This window comes from Phocoena phocoena, chromosome 4 (assembly GCF_963924675.1).
Source record: "Phocoena phocoena chromosome 4, mPhoPho1.1, whole genome shotgun sequence".
Taxonomy (NCBI): Eukaryota; Metazoa; Chordata; class Mammalia; order Artiodactyla; family Phocoenidae; genus Phocoena; species Phocoena phocoena.
In genome coordinates, this window is record NC_089222.1 from 93,673,231 (window position 1) to 93,700,743 (window position 27,513).

General features: G+C 35.3%; 1 protein-coding gene across 2 annotated transcripts in view; it reads right to left on the reverse strand.

The window, feature by feature from the left end:
* ALCAM (activated leukocyte cell adhesion molecule) overlaps window positions 1–27,513 on the reverse strand; it is a 200,176-nt gene that overhangs the window by 3,413 nt on the left and 169,250 nt on the right. Inside the window, exons 12-14 of one of the 2 annotated variants that reach the window (XM_065876103.1) lie at window positions 25,287–25,419; window positions 23,147–23,185; window positions 22,739–22,856 (exon numbers count right to left, since the gene is read on the reverse strand). In XM_065876103.1, coding sequence (XP_065732175.1) covers window positions 22,739–22,856; window positions 23,147–23,185; window positions 25,287–25,419 — 290 coding nt within the window. The remainder of the gene's footprint in view (window positions 1–22,738; window positions 22,857–23,146; window positions 23,186–25,286; window positions 25,420–27,513) is intronic. The other variant, XM_065876104.1, reaches the window with a different exon arrangement.

The following is a 27,513-nucleotide window of genomic DNA, read 5'->3' on the forward strand; positions in this document are numbered from 1 at the left end:
ATGATAAACAAGACCTCCTAGTGGTCCGGCTGCATGTAGCTTGAGAACCACTGCCCTAGTGGCTTCCAGGGTTACACACGACTACTAGATTCTCTCTTTTAAGAGCTGAAATCAGGTTTTCTTAAACACACAGCTAAATTCCTTGGTTTTGTGACCACTTGAGAGAAATCATAACTATTTCCAAGAGTGTACTATTTCCTTACCTCCTTCCTCCCTCCCTCCCCTCTCTCTTCCTTCCTTCCATTCCTCCTTTATTCCCTCTCTCCTCGTTATAAGCACATCAGGGGAATCACAGTGATATGGTACTTCAAATTATTACTGCTATATAATTCCTAGTAATACTTCTACTTTTATATAAAAATTATATAGTACCAGACGTGTCTCTTGGTTAAGGAAGCTAGGGTAGAAAACTCCATTTTTCCCTAAAAGTATTTCTATGCTTTAAATAGAACTCCTTAACTCATTTGCTAAGAATCACAACTTAATAGTGCGATAGTGTTAAGAGTGTCATAGTGTTAATAGTGTGTAACTGTGTACGATTTATGTCCAAGTGAGATAAAGACATATGGCTCATTCATACTGAGACATTCATTATATTTAGCCTAAATTTAATTTAATTTGTGATTTTAAAATTCTTAATTTAGCTTAAACTACAGCCTTCTAAATTGATTCATAAGCAGGAGAGCAACCACAAACTCTGCCAATATGATTGAGTCCTATAATATGTGACAGTATATATATATATATATATATATATATATATATGAATTTACATGTATAAAATAAAGGTATATATGCCATCTACATTATATATATCACATTTTATATATATATATATATATATATATATATATATATATATATATATATATATATACATACCACAGATCTTTTGAGGTCTAGTCTCTTTTGCTAATAAGTTACTTAACTAGTAACGAATAAAATCTTAGTAACCTCAATAATATCCACACAAGATAATGTACCTATCATAAGAGTACAGTTCAATGAATTTTCAAAAACTGGGTGCATGAATGTAACTAGTACCTAGTTCAAGAAATAAAATAGTTGCAGATGAAGAAATCCCCAATTATACTCCCTTCCAGTCACTTCTACTTCTCCAAAGGTTACTATAATCCTGATATCTCACAGAATGGTTTTACCTGGTTTTATAATTTGTTATAAATGGAATCATACCACATGCATTCATTTGTCTGCCTTTTATTTAAACTCAACTTTATGTTTGTGACATTCATATATAATGCTGTATGTGGTTGTAGGTTGTTTATTTTCATTGCTGTATAGCTTGTTATTGGGCTTATTTATCTATTTTACTGGTGACAGACATTCTTGCTCTTTATTCTTTCTGGGATTTCATTTATACATAAATTAGATCTTTTGTGTGTGTCCCACATGTCTCTCATTTTCTTGTGTATCTTATCTATTCTTTTTCCTCTCTGTGCTTCAACTTGGATGTTTTCTATTGATCTGTATTCCAGTTTACTTCTCTTATGTTCTGCTGTGGCCAGTCTGCTTTTAAATTTATCCACCAAAGACCTATTTTTTTATTAAAAGGTCAAGTCTTTTATTTATATATTTATTTATGGCTGCATTGGGTCTTCGTTGCCGTGCACGGGCTTTCTCTAGCTGTGGCAAGCAGGGGCCACTCTTCGCTGCAGTGCACGGGCTCTAGGCGTGTGGGCCCTAGCAGCTGTGGCACGCGGGGGCTCAGTAGTTGTGGCTCGTGGGCTCTAGAATGCAGGCTCAGAAGCTGTGGCGCGTGGGCCCAGTTGCTCCGTGGCATGTGGGATGCTCCCAGACCAGGGCTCCAACCTGGCTCCCCTGCATTGGCAGGCAGATTCCTAACCACTGTGCCACCAGGGAAGTCCCCAAAGACCTATTTTTTAATATTATCTGAAGTCCCAATAGACCTATTTTTTAATAGTACCTTTTTCAAGTCTAAAATGTCAATTTGATTTTTAAATATTTTAAAGTACATTTCTATTTTCTATTCCATTCATCTCCTTTGGCCATCTTTTCTTCCCCTTTCAATATCTTATTTATAGTTATTTTAATATCCTTGCCTGTTAACTACAATACCCAAATAATGCATAGATCTGCTTGTCTATTTTTCCTCTTGATTATTGATTATATTTTCTTGACTCTTTGCATATCTAGTCCTTTTATTTTTGCATGACACCATATATAAAATAACAGAAGAGACTACATATGATGCTATTTTCCATCACATAAGGTCCCCCCTTTACTGCAGATAGGTGAACAGATAGGGTCTGAAGCTCAGTTGCAGTTTTAGTAAGACTCAGTCTACATCTGGTTTGTCCCTACTCCTAAGTTATGGACCTCTCAAGTTTCTGATTGAGACTGGCATGTTTTGTTTTCTTCAGATCTTAAACACAGAGAGATCCAGCTCTTCCATTCAGTGAGTCTCTACCTAGACCTCCAGCCATCTGTCCCATGACACTTCAAATGTGGCCAGTCTCTTTAGTCTCCCTGAGTTGAGTGTAAGCTCCTTGATAATAAGGACCATGTTTTATTATATCTTACTGTCTGATTATGGTAGGCATCCAAAAGATATTTTTTTTACTGCATGGAACTAACTGACTTTATTACAGTTTATATCTAATCCCTTTTACTGCTCCTGATGATATTAGTGTTCAGCAATATGAAGTCAATACTGACCCAGCTGCTTTTTTACAGATAGGTAAAATAGAGAAAATACTACATTGAAATGACAGAACTTGAGTGACGTCTTACTCCAATGTTTTCAGGTAAAACTGAACAAAATTATATGCATAAACATGTACCTTGATTATTCTAATAGCACCTTGCTATATATTCTAATATATACTAATAACTGTAATTTCTATAAATCAGTAAGATATCGTGGCAATCAAGGAAAACTACATGACTCTCGAAACCTTTTTCTTTTATTCTCCTTGCGTCCTCTCACCTCCCTGACTTTTCCTTCATTCCTTTTCTCTCTACTTTTCTTTTCACTCCCTCTCTTTCTCTTTTATTCTTTCAAAATCACTTCATTAAATAATATTCTTTCCTCCAAAGTAAAAATTCCAACTTGCAGGGAGCCAGTAGAGAGAGAGACAAATAAAAGAGTCAGTGTTGTATAAGTATAAAAATAAAATAAAATAAATTTAGCAATGTAATAAATCAATTTTGTAATTGTGGTTTTTTTCAACCTACTTTGACCAGTATGGGAAGAAGGAAGTTATAATAAGTTTGAGGATATAATATTTTCACAACTTAAAAATAAATCATGGACCAGTCCCTCCCATCAGGAAACATGCACAAGCCGCTTAGATAGCCTCATCCACCAGAGGGCAGACAGCAGAAGCAAGAACTACAATCCTGCAGCCTGTGGAACAAAAATGACATTCTCAGAAAGACAGACAAGATGAAAAGGCAGAGGGCTATTTACCAGATGAAGGAACAAGATAAAACCCCAGAAAAACAACTAAATGAAGTGGAGATAGGAAACTTTCCAGAAAAAGAATTCAGAATAATGATAGTGAAGATGATCCAGGACCTTGGAAAAAGAATGGAGGCAAAGATCAGGAAGATGCAGGAAATGCTTAAAAAAGACCTAGAAGAATGAAAGAACAAACAAACAGAGATGAACAATACAATAAATGAAATGAAAACTACACCAGAAGGACTCAATAGCAGAATAACTGAAGCAGAAGAACAGATAAGTGACCTGGAAGACAGAATGGTAGAATTCACTGCTGTGGAACAGAATAAAGAAAACAGAATGAAAAGAAATAAAGACAGCCTAAGTGACCTCTGACACAACATTAAACGCAACAACATTCGCATTATAGGGGTCCCAGAAGGAGAAGAGAGAGAGAAAGGACCAGAGAAAATATTTGAAGAGATTATAGTCGAAAACTTCCCTAACATGGGAAAGGAAATAGCGACCTAAGTCCAGGAAGCACAGAGAGTCCCATACAGGATAAACCCAAGGAGAAACACACCAAGACACATAGTAATCAAATTGGCAGAAATTAAAGACAAAAAAAATTATTGAAAGCAGCAAGGGAAAAACAACAAATAACATACAAGGGAACTCCCATAAGGTTAACAGCTGATTTCTCAGCAGAAACTCTACAAGCCAGAAGGGAGTGGCATGATATACTTAAAGTGATGAAAGGGAAGAACGTACAACCATGATTACTCTACCCAGCAAGGATCTCATTCAGATTCAATGGAGAAACCAAAAGCTTTACAGACAAGCAAAAGCTAAGAGAATTCAGTACCACCAAAACAGCTCTATAACAAATGCTAAAGGAACTTCTCTAAGTGGGAAACACTAGAGAAGAAAAGGACCTACAAAAACAAACCCAAAACAATTAAGAAAACGGTCATAGAAACATACATATCGATAATTACCTTAAACGTGAATGGATTAAATGCTCCAAGCAAAAGACACAGGCTTGCTGCATGGACACAAAAACCAGACCCATATATATGCTGTCTACAAGAGACCCACTTCAGACCTAGGGCCACATACAGACTGAAAGTGATGAGATGGAAAAAGATATTCCATGCAAATGGAAATCAAAAGAAAGCTGGAGTAGCAATACTCATATCAGATAAAATAGACTTTAGAATAAAGAATGTTACAAGAGACAAGGAAGGACACTACAAAATGATCAAGGGATCAATCCAACAAAAAGATAACAATTATAAATATATATGCACCCAACATAGGAGCACCTCAATACATAAGGCAACTGCTAAGAGCTATAAAAGAGGAAATTGACAGAAACACAATAATAGTGGGGAACTTTAACACCTCACTTACACCAATGAACAGATCATCCAAAATGAAAATAAATAAGGAAACAGAAGGTTTAAGTGACACAATAGACCAGATAGATTTAATTGATATTTATAGGACATTCCATCCAAAAATAGCAGATTACATTTCCTTCTCAAGTGCGCACAGAACATTCTCCAGGATAGATCACATCTTGGGTCACAAATCAAGCCTCAGTAAATTTAAGAAAATTAAAATCATATCAAGCATATTTTCTGACCACAATGCTATGAGATTAGAAATGAATTACAGAGAAAACAACATAAAAAACACAAACACATGGAGGCTAAACAATACATTACTAAATAACAAAGAGATCACTGAAGAAATCAAAGAGGAACTCAAAATATACCTAGAGACAAAAGACAATGAAAACACAATGATCCAAATCCTATGGAATGCAGCAACAGCAGTTCTAAGAGGGATGTTTATAGCTATAAAAACGTACCTCAAGAAACAAGAAAAATCTCGAATAAAATATCTAATCTTACACCTAAAGGAAGTAGAGAAAGAACAAACAAAACCCAAAGTTAGCAGAAGGAAAGAAACCATAAATATCAGAGCAGAAATAAATGAAATAGAAACAAAGAAAGCAATAGGAAAGATCAATAAAAGTAAAAGCTGCTTCTTTGAGAGGATAAACAAAAGTGATTAACCATTAGCCAGATGCATCAAGAAAAAGAGGGAGAGGACTTAAATCAATAAAATTAGAAATGAAAAAGGAGAAATTACAACAGACACTGCAGAAATACAAAGCATCCAAAGAGACTACTACAAGCAACTCCAAGCAACTTGGAAGAAATGGACAAATGGACAAATGGACAAATTCTTAGAAAGGTGTAACCTTCCAGACTGAACCAGGAGGAAATAGAAAATATGAACAGACCAATCACAAGTAATGAAATTGACACTGTGATTAAAAATCTTCCAACAAACAGAAGTCCAGGACCAGATGGCTCCACAGGTGAATTCTATCAAACACTTAGTGAAGAGCTAACACTCATCCTTCTCAACTCTTCCAAAAAATTGCAGAGGAAGGAAAATTCTCAAACTCATTCTATGAGGCCACCATCACCCTGATACCAAAACCAGACGAAGGTACTACAAAAAAAGAAAATTACAGACCAATATCACTGATGAATATAGATGGAAAAATTCTCAACAAAATACTAGAAAACAGAATCCAACAACACATTAAAAAGATCATACACCATGATCAAGTGGGATTTATCCCAGGGATGCAAGGATTCTTCAATATATGCAAATCAATCAATGTGATACACCATATTCACAGATTGAAGAATAAAAACCATATGATCACCTCAATAGATGCAGGAAAAGCTTTTGACAAAATTCAACACCCATTTGTGATAAACAGTCTCCAGAAAGTGGGCATAGAGGGAACCTACCTCAACATAATAAAGGCCATGTACGACAAACCCACAGCAAACGTCACTCTCAATGGTGAAAAATTGAAAGCATTTCCTCTAAGATCAGGAACAAGACAAGGATGTCCACTCTCACCACTATTATTCAACATAGTTTTGGAAGTCCAAGCCATGGCAATCAGAGAAGAAAAAGAAATAAAATGAATAGAAATTGGAAAAGAAGAAGTAAAACTGTCACTGTTCACAGATGACATGATAATATACACAGAGAATCCTAAAGATGCCACCAGAAAAGTACTAGAGCTAATCAATGAAATTGGTAAAGTTTCAGGATACAAAATTAATGCACAGAAATCTCTTGCATTCCTATACACTAATGATGAAAAATCTGAAAGAGGAATTAAGGAAAAACTCCCATTTACCACTGCAACTAAAAGAATAAAATATCTAGGAATAAACCTACCCAGGGAGACAAAGACCTGTATGCAGAAAACTACAAGACACTGATGAAAGAAATTAAAGATGATACCAACAGACGGAGAGATATACCATATTCTTGGATTGGAAGAATCAATATTGTGAAAGTGACTATACTACCCAAAGCAATCTACAGATTCAATGCAATCCATATCAAATTACCAATGGCATTTTTTATGGAACTAGAACAAATAATCTTAAAATTTGTATGGAAACACAAAAGACCCTGAATAGCCAAAGCAGTCTTGAGAGAAAAAAATGGAGCTGGAGAAATCAGACTCCCTGACTTTGGACTATACTACAAAGCTACAGTAATCAAGACAATATGGTACTGGCACAAAAACAGAAACATAGATCAATGGAACAAGATAGGAAGCCCACAGATAAACCCACGCACCTATGGCCAACTAATCTATGACAACAGAGGCAAGGATATACAATGGAGAAAAGACAGTCTCTTCAATAAGTGGTGCTGGGAAAACTGGACAGTTACATGTAAGAGAATGAAATTAGAACACTCCCTAACACCGTACATAAAAAGAAACTCAAAATGGATTAGAGACCTAAATGTAAGACCAGACACTATAAAACTCTTAGAGGAAAACATAGGAAGAACACTCTTTGACATAAATCATGGCAAGGTCTTTTTTGATCCACCTCCTAATGTAATGGAAATAAAAACAAAAATAAACAAATCGACGTAATGAATCTTCAAAGCATTTGCACAGCAAAGGAAACCATAAACAAGAAGAAAAGACAACCCTCAGAATGGGAGAAAATATTTGCAAATGAATCATCGGACAAAGGATTAATCTCCAAAATATATATATAGCTCATGCAACTCAATATTAAAAACACAGACAACCCAATCCAAAAATGGGCAGAAGACCTAAATAGATATTTTTCCAAAGAAGACATACAGATGGCCTAGAAGCACATGAAAAGCTGCTCAATGTCACTAATTATTAGAGAATTGCAAATCAAAACTACAATGAGGTATCACCTCACACCAGTTAGAATGGACATCATCAGAAAATCTACAAACAACAAATGCTGGAGAGGGTGTGGAGAAAAGGGAACCCTCTTGCACTGTTGGTGGGAATGTAAATTGATACAGTCACTAAGGAGAACAGTATGGAGGTTCCTTAATAAACTAGAAATAGAATCACCATATGACCCAGTAATGCCACTACTGGGCATATATCCAGAGAAAACCATAATTCAAAAAGACACATGCACCCCAAATATTCACTGCAGCAGTATTTACAATAGCCAGGTCATGGAAGCAACCTAAATGCCCACCTACAGACGAATGGATAAAGAAGATGTGGTACATATATACAATGGAATATTACTCAGCCATAAAAGGTACGAAATTGGGTCATTTGTTGAGATGTGGATGGATCTACAGACTGTCATACAGAGTGAAGTAAGTCAGAAAGAGAAAAACAAATATCGTATATTAACGCATATATGTGGAACCTAGAGAAATGGTACAGATGAACCGGTTTGCAGGGCAGAAATTGAGACACAGATGTAGAGAACAAACCTATGGACACCAAGGGGGGAAAGTGGCGTGGGGGTGGGGGTGGGAGTGTGATGTATCGGGTGATTGGGATTGTCACGTATACACTGATGTGTATAAAATTGATGACTAATAAGAACCTGCTGTATAAAAATAAATAAAACAAAATTCAAAAATTATAAACAAACAAACAAATAAATAAAATAAAATAAAGCATGGACTATAAGAAGCTCTTGTAATAGTAATGATTAAAAGAGCAACCCACTTCTATTTTGTCAATCCTTACATTAACATAACTCTCAGGAAAATACAGAATAAGCTATATGGCTATACTTGAGAGTAACAAGAAGAAATTAGAAACTGAAGGAAAGTTGACCCCTATACTGGGTGACCTCTACTTTTGCATAAGCTTTCCTCTGAGGGCATCTCCCATTTGCAGAGGCATAGGCTAACTGGAACTAAACCTTGAAATCAAGGGTAATAAAATCTCAAAAAAGGAGAGAGCCAAAGAGTGGTGAGGAGCCCTGATTTGTGTGTAAACTACAAAAATGATCTCTAAACTGCATGTGTGGAAGAAATTTCATGTAGCCCAGAAGAAAGCAACACCTGGAAAGCTTAAAAACCTGACATAGATTTTAGCTGTTACCCATACAGAGGAAACAGAGTTTGTAGTTGAACCTCACCAAGCCAGGAGTTATTGGCAATCATGTCAATCTTTCTATTGAAATCCCAGAAAAACTTAGTAAAGACTATGTGTCAAGATTCAGCATTCACCCTAAGACAGATGTGAAATATAAAATGTAACAGTAACTGTGGCATGATCAAGGAAATCAGCCAGTAATCTAATTCTCTGCCAGGAAAAACAATCCATATCCTTTAGCCTATACAGTAGAACCTAGGATCTCTACAACATATCACCAAACAAAGCATAGTTATGAATAAGAAGTTACCACACATAAAAATGAAGAGTAAAATAATGTAACACAAAGTCCAGAGAATGTCCTTGGATAATAGAGACTGGAAATAACAGTTAAGAACTTTAAATCAGTATTACATAACATGTTCAATGACTTAAAGAAAAGTGTGGTAACAATGAGAGAACAGATAGAAATCTCAGTACTGAAAATGTAAACGAAAGTAATTCTACAACTTAAAACCACAATATTGGAAATTAACAATTCACTAAATTATCTTATCACCAGATTGGTGGTGCAGAATAAAGACTCAGTGAACGTAAGGACAAAAAATATAAATTATATATTCTAAAAAATTGAGAGAAAAATAATAGAAATAAAAGAAGCAGATCCTCAGTGACCTGTGGGACAATAGTGAGCAATCTAACAAATGTGTAATTGGAGTCCCAGTAGGAGAAGCAAAAGAGAATTGCGGCATAAAATATATTTGAAGAAACAATGAAAAATATTCCTAGATTTGTTGATGTCCATTAGCTTGCATCCAAAATGGTCAGCAGCTCCCAAGGAGGAATGATAAAAAGAAAACCACATCTAATTACATCATACTGAAAGTAATTGAAAGCAAATATAAAGACAATGATTTGAAAGTAGCCATAGAAAATTTGTTCAGGGGAACAATGACATGAAAAGCAGCTGATGTCTCATCAAGAAAACAATGCATAACAAAGTTAATTCAACATCTTTAAAATGCTGGAAAAAAACCCTCAAACTAGAATTTTATATCTAGTAAAAATCTATTTTAATCAAAAGCAAAATAAAGACATGTTAAATTGAATAAAAGAAAACTAGGAAAAATTATCACTAGCAGACCTGTGCTAAAAGAAGTATTAAAGAAAGTTCTTTGGTTGAAGGAAAATGATACTAGATGGAAACTCAGATATATAAGAAAGAATGAATATAGATTGTATATGTGCTAAAATATAAAATACTATTAAAATTTTTTTACAAAGACAACCAACTATTTAATGCTATATATATAGTATTATATATGACCTTTGAAAAATTGTATTTTCATTTAACCTCTTCCATCTTTTTTGCTCTTGTTGTCATATCCATTACAACTGCATACATTATAATCCTCACACTACAATTATATGGAGGAGGATAAATGAAGTTATAATGTTTTGGGGTTTTAGACTATTACATAAGTTGACTGTTATAAACTGAGTTCTTATTGAAATTCCTAGAGCAACCACAATAAAAGAATACAAAGACAGAGAGTTAAAAGGCCAGTAGATAAATTAAAATGTAATACCAAAACTTATTGGAGTGTCTCAAAAGGAGGCAGGAAAAGAGAAACAGAGGACAACTAGAAAACAAATAGGGAGCTGGTGGTCTTAAATGTAAATATATCAATAATTAAGTAAAATGTGACTTGGCTAAATCCTCCAATTATAAAGTAAAAAATGTCAGACTATAATAAACAATCAAGACTCAATTACATGCTGTATACAAGGGGTTAAGATTTTTTCTGAAAGGTCCGGATAGTAAATATCTTAGTCTTGCAGGCCACATGGATTTGTTTCAACTCTTCTGGGTTTGCAGCATAAAACAACACAGGTAACATGTAAAGAAATGGGCACGGCTGTGCTACCATAAAACTTTATGAAATTAAGCAGCGGCCTGGGAGTCATAGTTTGATCAGTCTCTCTGTACATGAGATGCACTTTAAATATAAAGAGATAACTGAAAATAAAAGGGTAGAAAAAGATACACATGTACACTGTAAGCATATGAAAACAGTATGGCTATATTAATATCTGGCAATGTAAAATTCAACACAAGGAATATTACAACCATAATGAGAGACATTTAATAATTATAACAGGTTCAATACATAAGCAGGTCACAACAATTGTTAGTGTATGTTCCTAATGAAAGCCTAAAGCAAAAAGGGACAGAACTAAAGGGAGAAATAGCCAAATATACAATATTAGAGAATTTAACAGATCTTTCTCAGTAGCTGATAGGGTAAATGGACTAAAATTCAGTAAGCATGATCATAATGAAATAACTAGTACTGGGCTAGCTCTAGTACTGGAAGTGTATGCTTGTAACCTTCTTATCAATGCATTATATGTGAAGTGATTTCATATAATCTGAAAAAAATCTATAAGAATAAGGGGATTTAAACAAACTATTATCTACTTTAACATAATATACTATAGAACACTCTACCCATCAGCCACCATATAAGTATTTTCAAGTGTTGAGTAGCATCCACCTGGAAATACTGCATGCCTGCATGCTAGGCCAAAACAAAAACAAAAACAAAAACAAAAAAACCCTCAACGCATTCAAAAGACTAAAAGCATACAGACTAGGCTGTCTGAACAAAAGGGAATTAGATGAGAAACGTTTTGAAGTTAATAGAGTTCTAGTTACATGGCTCCAAAGTAGAAACCACAAGAGGAATATATTTTGAACTGAGTAAATATGAAAATATAACATACTGAAATTCGTGGAATGCAGCTAACCCGTTGCTGAGAGGGAGATTAAAATTTTAAAAGCTTAAGTTATAAAAAAAGAAATGCTAACATCAGTGATCTAAATTTTTCATTTACTTCATGAAATTAGAGAAAGAAGAGCAAGTCAAACCCTAAATAACTAGAAGAAAGAAAATAGTAATGACAAGAGCAAAAAAAAATTTAAATTGAAAATAAGCAATAGAAACAAAAACAAAGCAAAAAGTTAGTTATTTGAAATCATCAAGAAAATTGAAAGCTCCCTAAAAAGACGATACATGATATGTGATATATGATAAAGGAACAAAACATAAATTAAGAAAATTACAGAACAATATTCCTCATGAATGTAGACAAAAAAATCCTTAATGAAACATTGGCAAATAGTATCCATCAATATATATATAAATTATGATACATCATAATAGAGTGGGATTTTTTCCAGGAATGCAAGATTGGCTTAACATTCAATCATCAATCAATGTAACTTACCATTGTATCAGAATAAAAAATATGAGAAAACAATATGATTATTTTTAGAAATAATATAGATATAGATAGAATATAATATAGATGTAGATATAGAAATGGCATTTGAGAAAATTCAACAATGATTTGCGATAGAAACTCTTAGTAATCTAAGAATATTAAAAAATTTCTTCAACCTGTTAAAGGACATTGTGTTGGAAGGAATTTGGCCTTCGTGCTCAGTTCCTGAGAGATAATCTCTAAACAGTTAGAATTTTCTCAGTGATAGGAGTGGCTTTCTTATTTGTGGGGGGCTTCTTGGATCACACCTGATAGTTTATGCTGAGGAGATGTCTCAGGGCAGGGCCATCAACACCCAATCATATTGGGGTGGAGACTGGCCACACCTGAAAGAACAATCATACAGTTTAGGATGGGGGCTTTGGGCCATTTGATATCAGCCTGACATCTGGGGAAGGGAGAGGCTGGAGATTGAGTTCAACCACATGGATAATTAATCAATCAATCATGCCCATGTAATGAAGTCTCAACAAAAACTTTGGACACCAAAGTTCAGGTGAGCTTCTCAGATCAGCAATACTCCATGCTTTTGCCACTCATTGAGGCCAGTAGAGTAACAGGTCCCTGAGGACAAAGGAAACTTCACATTTAGAATCCTCCCAGACTCTGCCCTGCACTTCTCTTCTCTTAGTCAATTTTAATGTATCCTTTACTTGTAATGAATATAACCATGAGTTCTGTGAGTATTCTAGCAAATTATCAAACCTGAGTGTGGTTTTGCAAAACCCCAAGCTTGAGTTGATAGCAGAAATGAGGGTAGTCTTATGTGAACTCTTCTCTCTAACTATGTATTTGGACCCTAACTCCTTGCAGCTGGAGTCAGAAGTCTTGGGCAGACATGGCAGTCTGGAGGACACTACCCTTAACTAACTCTGAGTAGGCAAATATGAAAAACGTACAGCTAATATCATACATAATGGCAAATACTGAACAATTCAATCTCTAAGACTGAGAATATGTAAAGATGTCTGCTCTCCACATTTCTATTCAACATTGTATTGAGGGCAAAATAAATAAATAAATAAAAAGCATATGAAATGGAAGAAAAGAAGTAACATTATTTCTATTTGCAGATAAAATGATTATTTACATAGAAATCTTAAGGAATTCACAGAACAACTAACAGAACAAGTGAATTTAGGAAGATGGTTGTATGCATTTCAACAGCAAAAATTAATTATATTTCTACATACTAATATAAAAATGGAAAATGAAACTCACAGAATAATTGCATGTATAATAGCTGCAAAGTACATAAAACGTAAGAATGAACTTTATAAGACATATCAAATGTCTACATTAAAATTTATAAAATATTGCTAAGAAAAAAAGGAAAATATTTAAGTAAATAGAGATATATAGGATGGTCATGTTTGGAAGACTAAATATTTTTAAGATGTTAAGTATACCCAAACTTATCTAGAAATTCAAAGCAACCATAGTCTCACAAAGCTTTAAAAATTGGTGGGGGGGAGGTAGAAAGCAACAAGTTGCTCAAGTTTATATGGAAACACAAAGATATAAAATTACTAGCAGAAGCAGAACATCAAAGTTGAAGGACTATTATGATGATGAGGATGAAGATGAGGATGACAAATATGCCAAGGCCAAAAGGAAGTTTTTTTAACCAATGGTGCTAGAATGACTTGGTATGCTATATATACATATAGCATAAAACAAGCAAATAAACAAACTTTATCTTGCACCACACACAAAATAGCAGATATATACTCAAATGTAAAACTATAAAATTTCTAGAAAAAGACATAGAAAAATATCTTTGCCACTTTGGAATAAGCAAAGATTTTGTAGAGTGGACACGAAAAGCAGTAAATATAATGGGAAAAAATTGGTAAGTTGTTATTCACCAAAATTAAAAAGTGCTCGTCAAAAGACAGCATTAAGAAAAGAATAATCAAGCCACAGACTTCGACAACATATTTACAATATATAACAAAGGTTTTTGATATAGAATATGTAAAGAACCCTTACAGAGCAATTACATAAGAGAAATAACAATAAAATCATAGGCAAAAGATTTGAATAGTCGCTGTACAAAAGAAACTCACCAATAAGTACATGGAGCTTAAAATCATTAGGTCTCAGGGAAATGAAAGTTAAACCCAAAATTAGTTATCATTTCACACCTCCTAGAATGGCTAAAATTAAACAGAACACCACCACCAAATTTATGCCAAGATGTAAAAGAACTGAAACTTTATATATTGCTGGTGGGGCTGCAAATAGGACAACTACTTTGAGAAAGCTATTTGGCAATTTCTCATGAACAAGTATCTACCCTACAGCCTAGCAGTTCCATTTCTAGGTACTTGCCCAAGAGAATGAAAACATATGCCCACGAAAAATGCTTATATAGAAAGTTGGTTTTAGCCATATTATTCATGACAGCCCATACTGGCTTGAAACTATCCAAGTGTCCATAGATAAGAGAATGGATTAAAATAATGTGATATATTCTAACAACGGACCACTACTCAGCAATTCTAAACAAGTAAATCATTAATACATGTATTGATATCTCAGAAACACTGCGTTAAATGAGAGAAGCCAGATACGAGTACATTCTGTATAGTTCCATTTATATTAGGTTCCAGATTAAGAAAACGTAATCTCTGGTGATAACAATCAGCATAGTGGTTGCCTAAGGGAAAAAGGATGGCAGGGCTGGACAGGAAGGAATTCCAAGGGAACTTTCTGAGGTGATGGGATGCTCTATATCGTGACTGGAGTAATGGTTGCAAAGGTGTATAAATTTATCAAAATAGATTTAATTGCATATTTAACGTAAGCGAGTTTTACCTTAATATAAAAACATTATACCGCGAAAAGCTAAAGCATGATCCTTATGACCAGGGATTGAAAGAACCAGACAAAAAGTACAATGAGAATCTGGGTACCTTTTCCATTTCCAATACTATTTACTTTCTAGGTGGATTTAGTATTTGTCTAGGGATGAAAAGTTGTTTCTGTGATTTTACCAAATTCTATGAAATAAAAGAAGGAGGTATTCAGAGGAAGGGAGTGACTAGAATTCCCTCGAAGGAATTCTGTGGTATTCAGGGCAAATCATAATATCTCTCAGCATATCTGTCAGGGAAAATCAGGCTAAGAATCACGGCTCTCAGACTGGCATTACAAAAAAGCGTTTGTTAAGAGCAACATGAAACATATTTGTAGAATAAGAGCTGAGTAACTTCAAACTGATATTTTTCTTATTTTAAAGTTACAAAACAAAAGTAAAAACAATCTCCCTTCTTTTCTTAATCTCACTCTCCAAAATCATAACTGCTAACACTCTTATAATGCCTTAATGTGCCAGGCACTGTTCTAAGTGCTGCATAGGTATTAAATTATTTTAGCCTTAGGATATCTCTGTTTTACATTGAGACTAATAAACTTGCCTGTGGTCAAAGAGCTAGTAAGTAGCAAAACCAGGATTCAAGCTCCAGCAGTCTGGCTTCCCAGCGGGTGTGCCAAGTTATACAAATAAGCTAAGTGTTAACCACTGTGAAATGTACTAAATAGAAATAAGATAGTGTTGCTGCTGGGGGAAGGGGTATTCACTGAGTCTATGTATATAAGATTTACTTGGAATTTTTAATGAATTTCTCCATTTTTGTTACTGAGAGTCCACTCTCTCTTGCAGGGAAAAGCCTCTACAAATTATTCCGATTACTTTTGGGCTCAGTTTTGAGATTGATGTGGTAAAAATAATATAATTTTATGGAAGTGTCCTTTTTAATTTGGGGAAATTTCAGAGATTTGAAAGCAGGTTAGATTTCCATCTACTACTGGAAGAGAACAAAAACTTATTTAAAACATTCCCTTTAGCAATATTTTCAGTCAACATTTTTTTTTTCAGTCAACTGATTTGAGGTTAAGGCATTTATAAAGAACGAGCACTTGGGTTAAAATAAAAATTGTTATAGTTATTTGCCTTAAATGTTCTCAATCAGTCAGCTTTTTTTATAACTTTAAAATGAGATAAAATTTAAATAATAGAATCACAACAAATTAATATTGGAAGACTCTCTAATTAGTGAGGCAGAGAGAAGAGTCTTGACCTTGGGGTCAGTGAGTCTGGGTTCTCATCCTCATGTGTCAAGTCTTAGCTGCAAGTCCCTGGACAAGTCCCTCCTCTTAAGATGCTTGCTCTTCTGTAAATAGGGGACAATAGGATCTACTCACAGGGCTGGTGTGAGGATAAATGTACAGTGTATGTGAAAGCTCCCAGCAGGTGACAGGGACTCACAAAACTGATGGTGAGTAATGGACAGCTGCCCAGGCCACATAGCTACTGAGTGGCCAAAGGGAGTTCAGTCCTCCCTCTCAACTCCCCTTCTGTGTTATTTCTGTAAGTGCAGGGCTATTAAGGGTTCAAGTTGCTTTTAAATAACTTTTTAGAAGATTCTTAAACATTTTGGTGAGATTTTCCCCAGTACCACAAACTTGTTTCTAGATCTCCTTGAAAGGAAGTAGGGAACTAATCTAGTGGTGTCTTCTAAGTGTGCCTTTATTTTTTTTTATTTTTTTTCGGTACGCGGGCCTCTCACCGCTGCGGCCTCTCCCGTTACGGAGCACAGGCTCCGGACGCGCATGCTCAGCGGCCACGGCTCACGGGTCCAGCCGCTCCATGGCATGTGGGATCTTCCCGGACCGGGGCACGAACCCGTGCTCCCTGCATCGGCAGGCGGACTCTCAACCACTGTGCCACCAGGGAAGCCCAGTGTGCCTTTATTTTAATGCTTCAGAGTTGCTAAGAGACTGGATGGAGGTGTTACTAATGCTACAGTAGAAATCATATTGCAATATATAAATGTATCAAATCAACATGTGGTACACCTTAGATTTATACATTGTTATACGTCAATTATATCTCAGCTAACAAATAGGTTAGAGGGGGATGAAGGAGATAGGAAAAGTGAAGGAGGATAGGAGTTGCACACATAACCAGTACATCACAATCTTGGAATGTGGTGTCATTTGAAAAGATACATAAAGTGTTATAACAGAAATGTATATTTGGAAAATAAAAACAATACCCATGTAAAATAATTCACACATGAAAGAGTTCATAAGACTTTAGGTTTCCCAAGTGTAAGCATATGTATAACAAATTTGAAAACTCAGAGGCAACATGAGGAATTATTATCACTTCCTTGTTTAGAGGGGCCTTTTCTGTGATTTCTAATTTGTAGCATGCCTGGGACACAGCACAGAAGGGCACCAGGACTATGGGTATTTAAGACTGGGACCCTGGCGGTGTGGAATTGCCACTTTCAGCAAACCGGTCGTTGATACCTGTGCAGGTAATTAGGGTCATACCCATGAGAATAGTTATTTTTCTTTCTTCCCTGGTCACAGCTCTCAGCAAAGTAAGTTTCCTCCTGGGCCAAGCTTAATAAAGAGCTACAGGAGGAGAGGAGGGCTCTAACCACTGCATCTTAGAAAGACAGTTGTCAGCAATTTCTGGGTTTGAAGAAGGAAACAAAGAAGAATAAATAGTTGAACTTATTACAAGTTTCAATTTGATATCCTTAGCATTTCTAAGACTCTCCAAAGAAACTCTCCATTAAAATAGATTTCCTAATGTCCTCAGTGAAAAACAGAAAATGGCTTTCACTTGGGCAATAGTAAATATGGGAACCACCATTATGTAAAGTATCAGTAGATCAAAATAAATGTAACAGTACTGAATATGCATGAAAGCAGGATGCCACTGGCATGTATTCAGCATCATCGTTCAAAGTGCTTCCTTTAGGTGGGTAATGTGCTAACACAGCCTGGGCAGAGGCAGATGCTTGAGGAACAGGATTTCCCTTCACCTTTGAAACAATAATTAAACCAAACACATGAAATTAAAAAAAAAATAAAGTGAAATGCATACATACAGACAGCTAGAAGAGATAAAAATTGAAAACATTATGTTTTGATGCTATCTCTTTCCTCTGGAAATGTTTCAGTTCACATGTAGTAGGAGAGGGCAGGGCCATGAATGGTTCTGCCCTTTGGGTGGCCAATGACCTTGTGATTGACTAAAGGGGGACTCCAGCATTTCCACATTATCTTATTTCCCCTCTAGTCTCCCCTGTTATTTATGCTTTGATAGAATAATTTCTTCCTTCTTTTGGCTGCCTGCCAGGCTATGGGTAGGGAAGGAAAAAGAAACGAAAACTTGGATTAGCTTGACGTCTAATACAAGGTGAGAGGCCACATCAGCCCTGCACTTGAGAGCACACCCTTCCACCCCTAGCACTATATTAAATGCCAGCAGGCAATCAAAGTCAGAGACGAAGTTTCAATTCCAAAGAAGTCCTGGTGAGGCAGCAAAATATATTTCAAAGTTTATATGGGATATGGAATAAGATATTGCATGTGTTATCTTAGGCAGATTACACTCACTGAGCCTTAGATACTATGAAATATGGTTACCTTATTAAATTTACCTCATAAAAATTTGAGGATTTGAGTAAAAGTACAAAAAGAGAAGAAGATGCTTACATAGTAATAAATGAGGAAAGTCACTCAAAATGTGCTATAAATGGTCCTTCAGCATTATATTTTCAACTTATTCAGCAGGGAGTCTGAATAAGTTCCCTCATGGGAACATATATTTGATTTTAGACAGAGTATTGATTGGAAATAGAATTCAGTTAAAATCAACTTTCTTGCAAGATCCTGTTCCATATATTAAGAGATACTAATAAGAAGGGTTTTAGAAAGCCTTAATTTAACAGTATTTCTTGAAGTTTGGGGGTTATAGGCAGTCTTCTTTAGTCTTTTGCCAATTTAGGACTGTCTTTTTTTTTTTTTTTCCTAAGACAGTAGTAGAATAGTAAAGCATTGTAAAAGGCAAAACTGACAAAAGATATTTGTGATTTTTAGACTTCCATATTGCCTACATATTGTACAAAAACTTCATGAAAACAGTCATGAGTTCCACAGTTGCAAAAGATAAATCTCTTGGTAAACTTCCAGTATTCACACAGTGTGCATTTTGAGATTACAAATGTCTGGTTACTGCTTACTTCCAGTTTAGTGATAAGAAGTATGGTGGTGGTCAAGGGTCTCTTAAATGCAACCAACCTGGAAATTATGGTTTTAATACAGTTCTGAATAAGTTTGTGGCTACATCATGCTACCTTACATTTTTCCTTTATCTTTGACTCTTAATTTTTCATTAGTTCTTGTAATATAAGATATGCAGGAGAGAATGTCGAACTCAAATAGTAACATTCAACTTCCTGCAGATATAAAAACAATGTTCAGAGAACAGGATGGAGAGAAAGGGAGTAAATAATTTAAAAAGTCATTGAATTATCTCTAGGTCTTTAATGTTTCCTATCTGTTAAACAACTAGATATGAACTGGGTTTAGTCAATTAATACCTTTTGCCTGGAACTGTCAGTTAATACCCTACATACACAGGAAATGATTGGAGTCATCCATTCTCACTATCAAAATATCTCAAATTAAAAAAAAAAATTCCAGTGAGAAGTTATATGAATCAAAACAGCAGAGGAATCATGAACCCTTATTCTGCAATGAATATACCATATCACAGTGTCAAGCACAACTGCTAAGCATATCCTTTCCATATTTAAAATAGATATAAAAATATGTATCTCATATTAATGGAATGCGGAGTGCATGTTATTTGAGTAGCCACTAGGTATGTTAACAAATGTATTCTTAAATTCTACTTGGGTATAAAAGATTGTTTCCCTCATTTCTCTCTTCACTGGCTTTTTAAATTGCAAATGCAAAGAACTAATATAATTGTGGCTCAAAGTTGTTTGCAATAATGGGTGACTCACTAAGATTGTTGATGGTATTATTTTGCAGGATGGTAAACACAAGGGTATATTTCTTTAGGTATCTGCGGAAAAATTATGGACCATATCTTTATTAAAAATCTCTCATATCCACGTAAACTGGTGATGAATTAAGCTAAGACAGAAATGAAACTCTCATATTGATTTGTAAAGGTGAAGTTATCTAGAAGAAAAAAAAAAGAGAGTATAGTAGACCCAAAAATAGACTTAGCAATTCTTACCCTGAAGCACTTACTCTGGACACAGGTGTTAACAATAACTCATATAGCAAAAGTGCTTGCTTATCTCAGAGGGCAGTAGAAAGAATAACTAGTTAGAAATGTGAAGCACTTAGCAAATCTGAAAAGTTCTGCAAATTCTTAATAAAAACATTTTGATGCTTGGGGTGAGAATTGAAATTTATTATTTTGATTACCAATAATACTGACACTAGAAAAGTTGGTGCACTTTTCAATTAAATAACAGTTATTTAGACAAATGTTCGTGTCAGATGGTAAAATAAGCACTTAATTTAATGAAGTACTTTAAAGGAAATGCATGAAGTCTTAACCCTTAACCTAAAGACACTATGAAGCTAAATGTCCAGCATTTTTTTACCCATGATTTTAATTTTGGGTTACCGTATGGTAATGACAAATGACATAACAAAAAAAACAAAACACACACACACACACACACACAATTTTTTTCTATTCATAGAAGGACAAACAGGGTATGATGAGACATTGGCAATCAGAATAGGATGATTAAGGACGCTGGGGGAGCTCCAAGAACTTAACATTCATTTGAACATAATGTAGAGGACTGCTGTTATTTTTCAGCTCAATTCCAGGATACAGAGAAATTTTATTTTCATTCTTTTAAGAAATAAAATTACTTTGGAGTGCATCAGAAACCCTAAATAAATAAAACAAAATACCCTAGAGGCCAAGCTGTTAGATTTGTGAGCACCTCACTGTGGATTATAAAGGTAGGATAAGATTTTGATAGTCAGGAAACACACACTGAAGGAGAATTTCTGTAAGATAGATACGACCTCTGGGCAACTGTTTGCACTTCCTTTCTTTTACGTAGTACAGGCAATCTTCTAAATTTTCCATGGAAATCATGGGCACAAAGCAACATGAAGTGTTTGTAGGTAAAATTTTCGCTGAGAAAAAAACCCACATTTGTTATCAAGTGATAGTGCAGACTGTTCAAGATTGAGGACTGAAGTGCCAAGATTAGAACTGACTGTGCCCGAGTGTGAGTGGACATGTATATCAACTACAACACACAACAGCAATGTGTTTCTGCCTTATGTGACTGAAAAAGAGAAAAAGTAAGGCATAACAAGAGAAAATAAGAACTAGTAATTAAGCACAAAGATTCTAAAATATCACTGCCTTAAATCAAATATAATTATCCCTTACAACTGTGTAATATCAAGCAAGTCATTTAACCATTCTTTGCCTTAGTTTTTTCCAATGTAAAATATGTATAATAAGAGTACCTACTTCAGAGATGGATTGTGAGAACGAAATATAACTCAGTACATGCTCACATTATGTGACTTTAAAAATTCTGAGCCACTGCCTCCATTTGATGGCAGCTCCATTCAAATGTTACTTCACTGACATTTGTATCTTTACAGGGTGAGATCATGGATCTGATTCTGTTTTTTCTTTTGATTTTCTTTTAAGTTAACTTACCTGAGTTGTTGAAAGGGGTTATATCAAGACATCAAGAAAATATAAAATAAAGTCTAAAGTTGCCACTAGCTATACATATCCCCTTGCAAAATTCAATTTCTTCATTTATTAGATACAGGAGTTTGAAACCCATGTTTGAAACCAGGGGTACACCACATAATCACCAATGGAACTTTTAAAAACTGCAATGCTAGAATTGCATCTCTGACCAGTTGCATCTGAACCTAGGGTCAGAGCTGGGGCAATGAGGAATACTAGGCATGTGTGTATGTTAAGAATCTTCATTGGTCAACCGGATTTTCATTATAAACCACTGTTAGATGATTTGTGAGGTTGATACCATATGTATTATTTCATGACTCTAATAATCTTTAAACATCATCTAAATCATTTTTAAAGTAATCTTGGTACTTTGTCTAATCATTGTTTTAAAACTCAAGACAACATAATGATGACTTTTTCCCTGAATTAGATTCTTCTACGGAACAAAGTGACCTAAGTAGCATAGAGAAGTAGTGACAACAAGATGGCTCTACCTCACCAACACTTGCACTGCTGGCCAGACCTGTCACTGCAAAGACACCCGGCTGTCCCTGCAGGATGTACTAACCGCTTTTACTTAATCTCCAGCAACCTCAGCCAAACAGTTTAGAATGGCTGACTTTTAGGCACTACGTGCTTTTTAAAAATCTACCTAAGCATTGAAAAAAAATCAGATAATTGAATTCAGACTACTGACGGAGAAAAATAAGGGGACACAGGTGAAATCACTCCAAGCCATGTCCCCAGTCTTGGTAATATAGTCACAGTGAGCTGAAGACAAAACATGATCAGCCTGATTTGGGGGATATGTCTTTCCTATTATAGAAATTACATGCCCAGCTGAAATGAGCATAATGAACACACTATTTTCTCCCAGTGAAAGTCAATGAACAATGAAGATCTTTTTTCTACAACTTACTTTGATTTCTTCATGTACAGCCAATAGACGACACCAGCAACTAGGGCAGCGAGGAGGAGACCAACAACGATTCCCACAATTAGTTTTGCCTGGTCATTCACCTTTTCTTTGTTTTCATCTACAACAAAAAAGAAAAGCCCATGCAATTACAGACAATGCCAAGCATTTGTGAAAATATGTCAATCTAGTTATTATTTCTTATTAAAAATGACTGAGGCTCACTACTAAGAGTAACATGCAAACTTGTGCTTTTAAAGGATTAAAATTTTAGCATTCTTACTCTCTTGTCTCATTTGCTATTTTAATTCAAGTCAAAATTGTGACAGCTAAGAAAATTACTTATACAATGACACTTCATAAATCTTGAGCGGATAGTCAAGGAAGAAGAGTCGGCAGCATAGTACCTACCACTTATCTCGTCTGCCTCATCGTGTTCTGGAATACTTACTGAAATGAAAAATGTTAATATGAAATTAAAAACAAAATTTGTTGATATATGAAAGTCACCTTTACCATTATAGTATGATGTAAAAATACTCAAAGATAAAATATCTATTCTACAGCTAAGGGTAGAAAAAAATTTACACTTAATAGAGTGTGAACTTCCCTACGAAGAAATTCATCTTGTTTTAAAGAAAGGCGAGTAGTTAAAACTGCAAAGGTATTAATCTACCACAGATAACTTCACAACTGACAAGCTATAGTATCGATCTGAAATCCATATTAATTTCCCCACTATCTACCACCTTTTAATAGGACTTCTTTTTTAAGAGAAACAAGTTGCAGTGTATGAAATCTTCAATGTAGTGTTTCTCAACTTTTTTCCAATTTTCTGACCTCAATGGAGGAGAATTCATTTTCATTCTCTAGTGTCAGGGATTTGCCACTAGAGACATTCTCAAAGTGGTAGGGGTGGAGGTTAAAACTGGGGACGTGGGCTTCCCTGGTGGCGCAGTGGTTGAGAGTCCACCTGCCGATGCAGGGGACACGGGTTCGTGCCCCGGTCTGGGAGGATCCCACATGTCGCGGAGCGGCTGGGCCTGTGAGCCATGGCCGCTAAGCCTGCGCGTCCGGAGCCTGTGCTCCGCAACGGGATAGGCCACAACAGTGAGAGGCCCGTGTACCGCAAAAAAAAAAAAAAAACACAAAAAAACAAAACTGGGGACGTCTCAGAGGTGAAGGGGCAATGTATGTGATGCTTGTAAAAGCCCTCCAAATGACTCTGATAGTGCCGTGCTCCTGGCCCATGTTAAGGATTGCCACTGTGGTGGATTATCATCTAATATTAGACTAAATAAATATCCTTCTATGCACATGGGCTTGCATCAGAACTTCCAGTGATGTTTGTTAAAATGCAGATTCCTAGACCCCTCCTCATACATACTATATTGGAATTTCTCGGTGCTCAGTGAACTTGAAAATGACGGTATTAGATGTTGATCAAACCACTGCAAGGTCTAGAAAACCACTATTCGATGGGTTAGAATAAAAAGAGAGACTTGTGTTCAGGAAGAAAGGATAAGTTCTCTTTGTAGGTAGGACAAATCAGTACTCACTGAATTGAATTCAGAGAAGTCAGTACTCCTATTTTAGAGTTATGTTCGTTTGGTTCTTTTCTCCTGTCAATCCAAAAGGCTTTTAAATTCCAGTCATATTCTGTTAAGGACCATTATCTTTAGATAATTATTTTCTCCTAGCTCCAGCTAATTCCTAGCTAGTATATCTCTATCCTGCTAATGTCACATACAGGATTCCAACTGACTGAAGAATGAAGGTTTGGAGGGTCAGTTAGCATCTTGTCCAGAACTGAGCCTCATTCTAAGCCAGCCCTGTTTTAAGACTGACATGGCAAAAAAAGAATTACAGAATTGAAGATGAGAGATAATTTCAAATTAAATAAAGAAGCTGCTACTGGTATGTTTCCATTACCTTGATTTCAGCATTGACAGATTTTTTTTGTCACTTTCTCTGAGATAATCTCATTTGTTTGTTTTTGTAACCTATGATTCAAATATGATATTCAAAAGCATCAATTTTTGAAACTAGATTTCAGGAATTCTGATATCAGTTTTACTACCAACTTGCTGAATAACTTTAAGCATATGGCATCCCTGTGCAAAATAAGAATAGGATAAATACTACAAAGAATTGAAATGCAAAATAATAGATTAAGGGGAATTAAAAAATTACCAAAATTAAAATTGTTACAGAAATGTTTTCAGATAATCTTTGAATTATCTGTACTCTGAACACAGAACATGGATTAAGAGCAACTTAGTCCTTATCCTCTGTTGATCTTGGAAATATTCCTGTACAAGATAAAGTCTCTGACCCATAAAACATGAAATGATTTAACTGCCAAGACAAGGATTGTACAAGAATGGATACCAGGAAAAAAGAAGAACCTTATGATGATGATATCAAATGCAAAATAAATAAATAAAACTTACCATAATGCAGCACAGGAAGATGGAATTGAAGATTTTAAACTAATGAAGAATAACTTCAAATTTTCTTACATTTTTAATGCCAGAAAGGAAATACTCACTAGCAGAGACATTCAAGGAGTTTACTGTTCTCTCCAGCTGGTTTTCTGCTGTGCAAGTTAATGTAACATTCTCTTCAGGGGAAATGATAATTTTACTATAATACCTGCCATTGATATAAGGAGATTCCTCTGTCTGGAAAAAGAAAAGGAAAATGGATTTAGAAATGGAAATGAATTAAAAACATGAGAAAGAGTAATACTGAATGAAATGGCATAGGTATGGTGTTCTGTCGTGTTATCTGGCATTCAAGGGTACATGTAAGGTCATAGATAAGACCAGTTTAGGTTTATAACCACAGAATGGAGGAAAAAGAGTAGCGAATCCATACCTGGATTTCTGTTTATGCTTCTATTATTAATTCTAATAATTAAATCAATTAAACTCTTCTTTTTCAATAGATGCTCAGGTTAGTCATTATTTTGACATGATAGTACCTGTCTCAAAATAATTAGTTAGAGATTAACTCATCACCAATTTTCTCCTAATAAACATGAATTTAATTCTATTTGTAAACTATGTCATTGTTCTTCACTACAGGGGTGAATCGCTTTACCTTAAGCCATGATATCTAAGTGCATATGTATGTATGGTTTTCTCATGGGAAAAAGACTATTTTTTTCCTCAATTTTCTTGAGCTAAATACAGAGGATAGGTTATTTTTTCAGTGACTGGTAAGTTCATTTGGTTTTTGTGAGGTATTAATGAGGATCATCACTGCCATTTAATTCCTTCAAACATAAGAGAAAATTCACTTTAATCTCTTCCCCAGGACATGACTCCTAAGTCCAACTCCACTAAAGCAAGCATGTACTTGTATTCTTTTCTGGGACATATTATACACACCACATCCTGTATTGTTCTCTATGTGCTTTCTCCTCAACTACATCTTAAAGGCCTTGAGGACAGGAGAGAGCTTCATGCTTAGAGACATCATGGAGCCCCTGGGGTAGGGTTGGGGCACAAGTACAGTAGTTGTAAAATAATAGATTCACCATGTGATTGAGGAGGGAACAAATAAAAAAATATGGATGTATCAGCACAAACCTAGGACAAGAAAAATAACATATCACCTAGTGGGCCAGAATCAGTCCTTCTTGACAATGAAGAATGGCATCATTATTTTTATCCTCATAGTAAGTTCACCTGCTTTTTTTCCATTTCCCACTAGTATTTTTCACATAACTTTCTCACTGAGTCTTTGTTTTTATTATGTTTATCTCTACAATACATTTGCTTATTTCTAGGATGGCCTTTTAAATCTTTGTATCTTTTTATTCATCAAATATTTACCAGATGCTTATTTTTCTATTTTCTTTGTTTGCATTACCCAGTACCAAAAGTTATTTTTGCTGTAATTATTACTAAATTGAACTAGAAAGAAAAAAGAATAGAAAAGAAACAGTCATTTTTTATGCCAAAAAATAGATGAGTACATTGTCAGCAATTCAGGTCTTTTTTCTGAAATCAAGAGCCTTTTTGTCCTCCTCAGGCATGTTCTCTTGCTTGTGTGTCCGCATCACACTTAACCAAATCAGGAGGCATCTGCTTGTGTCCACTCCTTTGGGGACCTTCCATACTTGAGCTATGCAAATTTATATCCATCACCCATAGGTGAAAGAGCCAAAATTCACCTTGCTCTGCAAAACTACATTGCATAAGCTGGACCAGCTGCCCAACTTCCCCAGACAGAGAAAGAATGGACATTTTAACTTTATATTGAAACTCTGGTTTATGCATGCCTTCTCAGATTTCAACTGGGTCTGAAGCTGGGAAGAAGGCAGCACAGAAGATTCAAACAATCAAATGGCACATCTGGGTATTCCTGAAGAGTCTTTAGGTGGCTGCACTGAGAAGACGGACATGAAGACTGTCTTAGAGAAAATGGAATTAACAAGTATGTCAGTAACTCAAGCTAACTGGCAATTTAATGGAATTACAGCTCTGAACTGTTAGTGATAGACCATGTTCTCATCTTGTGTGTGTGTGTGTGTGTGTGTGTGTGTGTGTCAAAGAAAATTAATGGTAGTGTTCATAAGTTCTTAGCCCTTTACTACTACCAACTAAAATGGTGTGACAAAGGTACAAATATTACTGTTTATTTTATGAATACTTTATGAATATTTTTGTTCAGCAGGAACCAACCTAGACACTATATATTTAGCTGGCCTTACTCTGGCCCTGGCACACGCAAATCAGACCATATGTTCACAGTATACTATGTTCTTC